This window comes from Triticum urartu, unplaced genomic scaffold (assembly GCF_003073215.2).
Source record: "Triticum urartu cultivar G1812 unplaced genomic scaffold, Tu2.1 TuUngrouped_contig_4439, whole genome shotgun sequence".
Lineage (NCBI taxonomy): Eukaryota > Viridiplantae > Streptophyta > Magnoliopsida > Poales > Poaceae > Triticum > Triticum urartu.
Window position 1 is genome coordinate 1 of NW_024115028.1, and position 9,457 is coordinate 9,457.

At 42.2% G+C, this 9,457-nt stretch overlaps 1 protein-coding gene across 1 annotated transcript; it reads right to left on the reverse strand.

Moving 5' to 3' along the window:
• Window positions 1-8,595: 8,595 nt before the first annotated feature.
• On the reverse strand, window positions 8,596-9,457 carry LOC125527827 (cationic peroxidase SPC4-like; the record flags this gene model as incomplete). The annotated part of the gene is given in 1 exon segment (XM_048692336.1): window positions 8,596-9,457. A coding segment is annotated over 1 exon segment (675 nt), but the record flags the coding sequence as incomplete, so codon positions are not given.

Consider the following 9,457-nt stretch of genomic DNA (forward strand, 5'->3'; position numbering starts at 1 on the left):
AAGCCTGGTTCAGGGGCTACTGAGGGAGTCCTGGATTAGGGGGTCTCCGGACAGCCGGACTATATCCTTTGGCCGGACTGTTGGACTATGAAGATACAAGATTGAAGACTTCGCCCCGTGTCCGGATAGGACTCTACTTGGCGTGGAAGGCAAGCTAGGCAGTACGGATATGGATATCTCCTCCTTTGTAACCGACCTTGTGTAACCCTAGCCCCTCCGGTGTCTATATAAACCGGAGGGTTTTAGTCCGTAGGACAACATACAATCATACCATAGGCTAGCTTTTAGGGTTTAGCCTCTCCGATCTCGTGGTATATCAACTCTTGTAATACTCGTATCATCTAGAATAAATCAAGCAGGACGTAGGGTTTTACCTCCATCAAGAGGGCCCGAGCCTGGGTAAAACATCGTGTCCCCTGCCTCCTGTTACCATCCGCCTTAGACGCACAGTTCGGGACCCCCTACCCGAGATCCGCCGGTTTTGACACCGGCAGTGGTGTTTGGCAATGGGGTTCGGGTAAGTTTGGCATGATCGTTGTCTTGATGGTACTACTCTAAAAGATATAGCCCCATCCTTGTTCTGGCTTGGGGGGCAAAAGCGTATCTATGTCATCCGTGCTCTTTAGGACAATAGCTGGATGTGATCCTTTTGGAACTTCACTATCACTGCCCAAATTCATGAGTTCATCGTCACTTGGGATGCCTTGGAATCGGTGCACATGGACCCCCTCACACCGGACTCAATCTCTTGGACGGCCTCAACCTATGGGAGTTACTCTACTACCTCTGCTTATAGGCTTCAATTTGAGAGGTTGACACCAACTTTCGATGCTCGCAAGGTCTAAGAGGCTAGAGCAGAACCAAAGTTCTGCTTGGCTTCTCCTCCATCTGGAAACCCTTAGCGGTGACCGCCTTGTTGCTCGTGTGGCCTTGTGCAGAGGTATGTGCCCTTTTCTCCATGGAATTCGAGTCCAACAAGCACCTCGCGCGGGATTGTTACTTCACTCGTTGAATTTAGAGCATCGTTGTCGTTTGGCCATCTTTTACTCGCAATTTGGCCCTGGATTTCTCCTCCCTCGAGGAATAGTGGAACCTGAACAGTGCCAGTCTTGATTCGAAAAGGGGAAAATCGACAAGGTCACCATGTTTGTTCTTTGGAATGTGCATAAGGAGCGGAGTCATTTAGACATGCCTCCCCCTAGGTTGTTGGTGTTGCTTTCCTCGTTCAGGAAGACATTTGCCAACATGACCTGGCAATGAAGGTTGCCTTGTATTAAGTTTTAGTGTTACTCTGCTCATGTAAATAGTTTTTGTACTCTTTGCTTTTTTCGTATCATAAAGAAATTAGCAGACCGACTACCTTGCATCGTGTAAAAAATAATTAACAAGTTTGAACTAGACGGTGGATCCTCTAGCTTTGCCACTACTTGTTGACCCCTCGCAGAATGAGGAGAAAGTGGAAAGTGAGCGAGCATTACCGAGAGAATATCTTAGCATCTTTTTTCCTTACATTGATCATTTATTTACTATGTCATTTTCTTCATATTGCCAACTACATGAAGGAGGATGATCAGTTCTTCATGTAGAGAAGGAATTGTGCATAAGATCTTGGTCACAACACCATCGACAAGATGACTTTGGCATTGTGCATAATGGCATATGGTATTCCTACCGATTTAACTGATGGTCATTTGGCAATGGGAGAGAGCACTTCCATCGAGCTTGTGAAGCAATTTGCAAAGGCGTTGCAACAAGGATGAAACTTTTTATATATTAACAATATAAATAGAGTGAGTTAAACTAACACATACTATTGCCACAAAACAATAACTAGCTATAGACATCATTCTCGAGGTCCATTCAACTTTGCAAATGCACGTAGTAAAATATCACCTTTTCTAAGGTTTCTAATTGTGTCACAACAGGTGCCAATATTTTTCTCCCATTTCCCATATATCACATCTATTAAAGTTTACAATGCCTTCATTTCAACATGTTAATGTCATGATGAAACGACATCATATGTCCCTTGAATTATGCAACTGATGAAACAAAAAAAATGCACATACACACTGATGTGAGAAGCGAGTGGCAACTTGAACATATTCCTACCAAATCCCCTTTAATAGTAGAGATACATGTGATTTGATAAGATAAGAAAATATGTGATTTAGAAAGAAAAAGGAAAAATAAAAAATGCGCACACGCATCAAATGGGCCGGCGAACTTTGATTATAGTTGATGTTTTGGTAAGCTTTGATTTGATTTTGGTATAAGTAATGGAAGGCAAGTAAAGTTTGGATTTAGTTGAGATTTCCTAAGATTGGCTTGAATGAGTTAATGCATGAAGTTCTTTTGGGAAAGTGTCGATTTGATTGATTTAATGCACACGTCAACTATGTCGGCCCAAATTTGTTGCCCCTTGAGAGAAAGATCGGCTGTAAGACGCTCGCGGGCGTAATATATGGTTGGTGGGATGTGAGGCAGGATTACCAACTCCCCCTTTAGGAGTAGAGATACATGCTTTCTAAAAAATAAAGCCTAGCCAATACATGCATGCATACAAGGTTCACACCAATATTTAGTCACACAACATATAAGGGGAGACTGCATTTGCTATAGAAATGCTAGAACCAAATGCAGCGGAGAGAGTTGAGCTATGGACACAAATGTATATATCGCTTGCGCTCGTCTGAGCTTAGGATTTCACAACATTTGTGCGAAGACGTTGATGCCACAACTTTCACTCCACCTAGATTTTAGGGTCGAATAGTAGTTAGGGAGAGTCATCCACGGTTCATTCTATTTCATTCCCCTACATTCGTCTGGCTAGCTATAATGCCCTCCTCTGCTACTCGCCTGCCTCGCGCCACCGTTGGCCACGTCTTTGACCCCGTCAAGCCAAACCCTATGAGTGGATGGCGCTCTCCAACACCACCAGCATGGTCAGTGGCATCATAATTCGGTGAGCGTTATACACGAAGAACTATTTTTTTTCATTCTTGTGAACAAATATTCTCGTTTATTGCTTCAGTATATTTAGTCATGATCCTTCTGAAGTCCTTTTTTATTTCTCTATAACTTATAAATTCAATTTATAATATTAGTTATATCAGTAATCCGTTACACAAAGACAAACTAACAACATATTATTGTTGCAAAATATGAGGATACAATGTTATTTGTTATACAACTTTAGAGATTATCACCTAAACCTTTTCTAGTAACTATATACCCCCTTTGATCCAGATTAATTGTTGTTAATTTAGTACAGAATAATATTTGTTATTTTGTATTTGATACATTGACTCTTCTAAAATTTTCTTTCAATCGAGTGCCCCAAGATCAATGGAAGATAAGATTCAAAGCCTAAATAGATTAATTTGAGGAATTCAGAACAAAACCATAGTGTATATGTATGTTTTTTTGTTCTGTTTGAGCATTATAAAGTATCTTATTTTGTGGGGATTACGAAAAATATCTTGGACCTCCAAAGTATGTTATCTAGACTTATATTTCAAGAATGTATGATTGTCTATTGACACTCATGTTTTTGCATCATATTAGTAGCAGAAAATGTTAATTTTGTTAATTATTTGAGTTTTTACCACATTTTACCATTTGTTTTGTTTGTAACCATTTCAATAAGGTTTTGAATGTACACTCGGTACCCCGCATGCATCCAAATTTATTAAGTTATTCTTTTACTAAGAAGGCATGTGACACTAGGCAAAGCAACGGAAAATAATTGGTACAACTCAGCTGTAATAGAGTTGGTTAAACTAACACATATTATTGCCGCAAAACAACAAATAACTATAGAGATCATTCTCAAAGGTCCATTCAACTTTGCAAATGCATGCAGTAAAATGTCATCTTTTCTAGGATTTCGAACTGTGTTGCAACAGGTGCCAATATTTTTCTCCCATTTCTCATATGTACCATCTATTAGAGTTTGCAGTGCCTTCAATTCAACATGTTAATGTCATGATGAAACGACATCATATGTCCCTTGAATTCTGCAACCGATGAAATGAAAAAAATTCACATACACACCGACACGAGAGGCTAGTGGCAACCTGAACATATTCCTACCAAATCCCCTCTAGTAGTAGAGATATATGTAATTCGGTAAGATAAGAAAATATATGTGATTTAAAAAAGGAAAAAATAAAAACGCGTGCACGCATCAAATGGGCCGGCCAACTTTGATTATAGTTGATGATTTGGTCAGATTTGATTTGATTTGGGTATGAGTAGTGGAAGGCAAGTAAATTTTGGATTTAGTTGAGATTTTCTTAAGATTTGATTTGAATGAGTTAATGCATGATGTTATTTTTTGAAAAATTCTGATTTGATTGAGTTAATGCATGCGTCACATAGGTCGACCCAAATTGGTTGTGCTTGAGCGAAAGATCGAATGTAAGACACTCTCATGGGCGTAATATAGGGTTGGTGGGATGTGAGGCGAGACTATCAACCCCCATCTCGTGTAAACTAAAGATGAAAAAAATATGTGATTTAAAAAAAAGGGAAAATAAAAACTTGTGCATGCATCAAATGGGCCGGCCAACTTTGATTATAGTTGATGTTTTGGCAAGATTTGACTTGATTTGGGCATGAGTAGAGGAAGGCAAGGAAAATTTGGATTTAGTTGAGATTTTCTTAAGATTTGGTTTGAATGAGTTAATGCATGACGTTATTTTGGGAAAATGCTAATTGGACTGACTTAATGCATGCGTCAAATGGGTCCACCCAAATTGGCTGCACTTGGGCGAAAGATTGACTATAAGATGCTCTCACGGGCGTAATATAGGGTTGATGGGATGTGAGGCGAGACTACCAACTCCCCTTTTAGGAGTAGAGACGTACAAAATAACCATATAATTGTGCAATTTTCACACTCTAGTAAATACACATGTTATATAGTACTTACATGTATACATAATGCACTCACCCAACATTCCAAAAATACTCATAAAAACGACTAAAAAGAAAACAAATAGCAAAAACTGCATAAAAAAGAAAATAAGGGAGCACTGTCGGCTAGGCAACTTGAAATGGGCTGCAGCCTAATAAGAGATTGACTGACTCACAACAGTGCTTGGTTGGAAATTTGGGCCCAAAACATGACAGGAGTCACAAGGGAAACAAAAATGTGCATGAATTTTGAAGCAGAAATCAAGGGCCTAAAAAAATCGAGTAAGCCAAATTAAATTTCAAGGCAACTTACATATTGCTAAATTTAAAAATTAAAGCTAGATCATTTAAAAAAGAAAGCTAGATGATTTTATTCCAACAAAAAACGGTGGCAATTAATTTCCTAAAAAAGTAGGCATCAGTTATTGATTCGACACATGACAACTAAGTATTGAAAGATCAAGAGTCAATTACACCGGTGGTGCTAGAACTTGACGTAAATGGTCATTTTAGTGTTAGAACTTGTGGTGTACATCAAAGTGGTGCAAAAACTTGGCTTGGGCATGCAAATACGGTGCTAATCGCGTTTGTATATGGCAGCGACGCGGACGAGGCATGCCACGTAGCGTGGGGGCCTGCTGTCAGTGATAGCACAATGCTTTTTTGCAAAAATCATCTCGATTTTATTTTTTCCACAGAAAAGCCTGGACAAAAAACCACCTCGCCTTTTTTATTTCTTTCATAGAAAAGCCCCCAACAAAAATGGCAAGGTCAGCAATCGACCTGACAACCTCTAGTAGCCTGCGTGTGCAGCCCATCCAAGTCATCATTTGTGTACACTAAAGAAAGAATCTTTATATATCTTCTATTAGACAACATAAATTAAGAATTTTATTTTTTCGAAAAAAAGTATGCAGACGCTGAAATTCAAACGTACAACCTTAGGTCAATAGGCGAGCAGGGCTGCCACCCCAACAATTGTAATTTCATGTTTACAAAGAATTGTCACGCATTGTATCTATAGCAGAACGCGCTCATGGGCTAAAACAGATTTCAGTTAGTGCAGTCCATTTTTTTTTTTGCGGTTGGAAAGGAGTTTTATTAATCAAACAGGAACAAGTTCAGCCTTACAGAGTTCAGGAACAACATCAGGCCCCGACCCGAGCCACACCACTGTGCGGCCTTCAGTTCTACCAAAAACTGCTAAAGAATGGCTAACACTATTTTGTTCCCTACGTACATGATCTAACTTAAACCTCCTTCCTTCATTCAGAAGCCTTTGAATCTATCAACCAGCATAGAATAACGAGACATGTCTTTCTCTGAAGCCTTGATCATGTTTAGCGCGATGAGACAGTCCATCTCCACATCTATCGGTTGTTGCGTCCATTGCAGCGCGAGGTTAATTCCCTTCATGCAAGCTAGCAATTCGGCCTCCAGGGGTTCTGCACATGCCCTCAATTCTCGACAAGAGGAGAAGATGATCTCGCCGATGCTGTTGCGGAGGATCATACCAGCCCCGGCCGTCCCTGTGTTGGCGCAGAAGGATCCATCCACATTCAGCTTAGTACATCCTTCAGCCGGTGGAGTCCATCTAGGTGCAGGCACACTGGTAGGTCCTGTCGGCGCATGTGCTATTGGTGTCCGAGACCTCACCACGTCCACCACTTGTTTGCCTTTCACCGGATCAGTGCCCGGGTTGTTCTGGATGCCCACAAGTGAGTCAACATAGCTTAGGAGGAATCTCTTCGAGGCTTCGACCGGGGGCGCTGGCTTGTTGTGCGTCACTTCGTTACGAACGTGCCAGCAACGCCACAACATCATCATGAGCTCCATCCTCTCCGTGTCAGGGAGGTCACAGAGAGTTGGGGCGAGCCACTCCGTGCCCGTCTGATGGAAGTTCACTGCATTAGGAATTCGCCAGTGCTCCGCCATCGCTTGCCATAATGCCACTGCCCTTGGGCATCTGCAAAAAGTGTGAAACGTGTCCTACGACTCCATTGCATAGAGCGGGCATTGCTCAGAGACCTCCAAACCGCGTCGTTTTTTATTAACCCAGGTGGGCAAGCAGTCTGTAATCAAACGCCAAATAAAGATGCGAACCTTGGGAGGAGCAGGGCACCTCCAAATAAAAGCCCAGACGGCTCGTCGTCCGTCCGGTGCCCTGCTCGCCGCGACTGAAGAAGATTGAAGATGATCCTCCAAAGCAAGTCGGTAAGCACTCTGCACCGAGAATCTGCCATGCCGCTCCGGAGCCCACGCAAGAAGGTCCTCTCCCATGCGTGGTGATGTCCGTATCTTGGCTATCTCCTCTGCATCCACCGGGAAAAAAATGTCGCGCAGAACGTCCATCCTCCATGCTCCGTGATTATCCAGCAGCTCAGACACGTTAGTTTTTTTTTGAAACTTCATAAAATATTTTAATTACAATTTTAAGTAATATACATATAAATAAAGTAAATATCATTATTAAAAATTTCATATAACTTCATAAATTGTTTGCCTGTTTACTTCCTAAAAATCCAAAAATATATTATGAACTATAAAAAATATTAACTAATTTTAAAAAGTGCTTTCATATAAATTAAGAATTATAAATACATTTCTGTATATGTTTACATTTAAATAAATTCTCGTATAAGTTCAAACTTTTTCATGTTTTCAATAAAATATTCATCCCTTGGAATGAGTATATCATATAAAAGTTTCCATGCCATAAAAATATTATTGTTTTAAAAAAATATTCATGTATTTTTAATAAAGTTTTTCTGTTTTCTAAAAAATAATTATACATTTTAAAATAAATATATGCATGGAAAAAATGTGAGCATAGTGTGCCATCAGACTGCAATTCCTTCAATAAATACACATTTGCAATTACATGTATATTATGTATAGTTGTTTAAATCTGTTTACAAACTTCACAAAATGAGAAAAAACCAAACATGTTCAAAATGGGCCGCACTAAGTTCTGCCCGTTTTAGCCGACGAGTACATTCTATTGTAGACATAAAGAGTGACTACCCCTAAAAAAACATAAAGAGTGACAATCCTTTATTTTAGCCTGCTTGTTTACCTCAACTGCATCTCTTTTCTGGAATTCGAATATTAATTTATGTTGTTTAACTATTGGATATAAACCGTGTGTATCCTGAACTGACATCCGGCGAGATTCGGATCAATGGCTACCTGCACACTCATTTAGCCCGGTGTCACAGGTTTGAGGCCCGAGCAGATCGTTTTCTTGCTCAATTAAAATGTGTTTTGCTGATGGCTGGGACCCGCTTGTCAGGTGCTTTTGCAAAAAAAACGAGGCGGTTTTCGAAAAAAGAGCACGCACAGACCTCTTCTTCACTGTTTGGTCGATGACAGCAGGCCCCGCGCCATGCTGGTATGCCTCGTCAGCGTTGCGGTCATATACAAACGTGATTAGCATCGTATTTGCATGCCCGAGTCAAGTTTTTGCACCATTCAATGTACGCCACAAGTTCTAGCACTAAAGTGATCGTTTGCGCCAAGTTCTAACACCACCAGTGTAATTGACTCAAAGATCAAATCAGCAACGAAATTTTCCTCAAAATGATCATATGATCATCAATAAAAATGTTCATCGGTATTTTTAAGATATCCATGCACACGGTGAGCAATTAGCTAGTAAACTTTTAAATCAAATCATCAACCAAATGTTCACATGAGCGTTCGTCTAGTTATTACATGGGTAGATACAAAACAAGTCCTTATTACTCAACTGGTTCGGTCTTGCTCAACAAACTAAACACGCATGCACTCTGACTTCCAAAGTCCAAACCTTGCCAAAACATAAAACAAGCTTGAGATCCATCCATGGACTAAACCCTACTACCTACAACACTAAAGTCTCAACGGCGGTCTCGACGACGGACCACGGCAGCTCGTCACCGGCGCTGCGGGCGGCGTTGGGCACGGAGCAGTCCGTGCGGATCTGGCCCTGGTTGCCAGTGAGCACGTTGATCTGCCCCATTTTCACCATGGACTTGACGAACTGGTCGAAGAAGGCGGCTTGGTCGACGGCGAACCTAGTGACCATGGGCTTGGTCTTGGCGTCGGTGTGCAGGTCCTGGTCGGAGGTGAAGAGGCCCTGCCGGTTGAGCAGGTCGACGTAGAACTTGTTGTCGAACACGTCCGGCGTGCGGATGTCGTTGGCGGTGAAGTTGTCCACCTTGAGCCGCGGGCAAGTGAGCTTGAGGTGGCCGGCGAAAAACTTGTCCATGGTGGGGTCGTCCTTGGGGAACAGCCGCTCCTCGAAGGAGCCGCAGTGCGCGATCCCCAGCGTGTGCGCGCCGGAGAGCGCCACCAGGTCGTCGGCGTTGAGGCCAATCTTGGCGAGGAAGCTGAGGAGCACAGGGACCTTGGAGGTCGGCGGCGGGAGCGCGCCCAAGATGGTGTCCAGGGACGCGGGGGCAAGCCCATCGCGGCGGCCTAGCGGGACGGCGTACCTTGGCCCGCCAGCTAGCTGGACGGAGTCGCGGGCGGCGAGCGCGGCGATGTCGGCGCACGA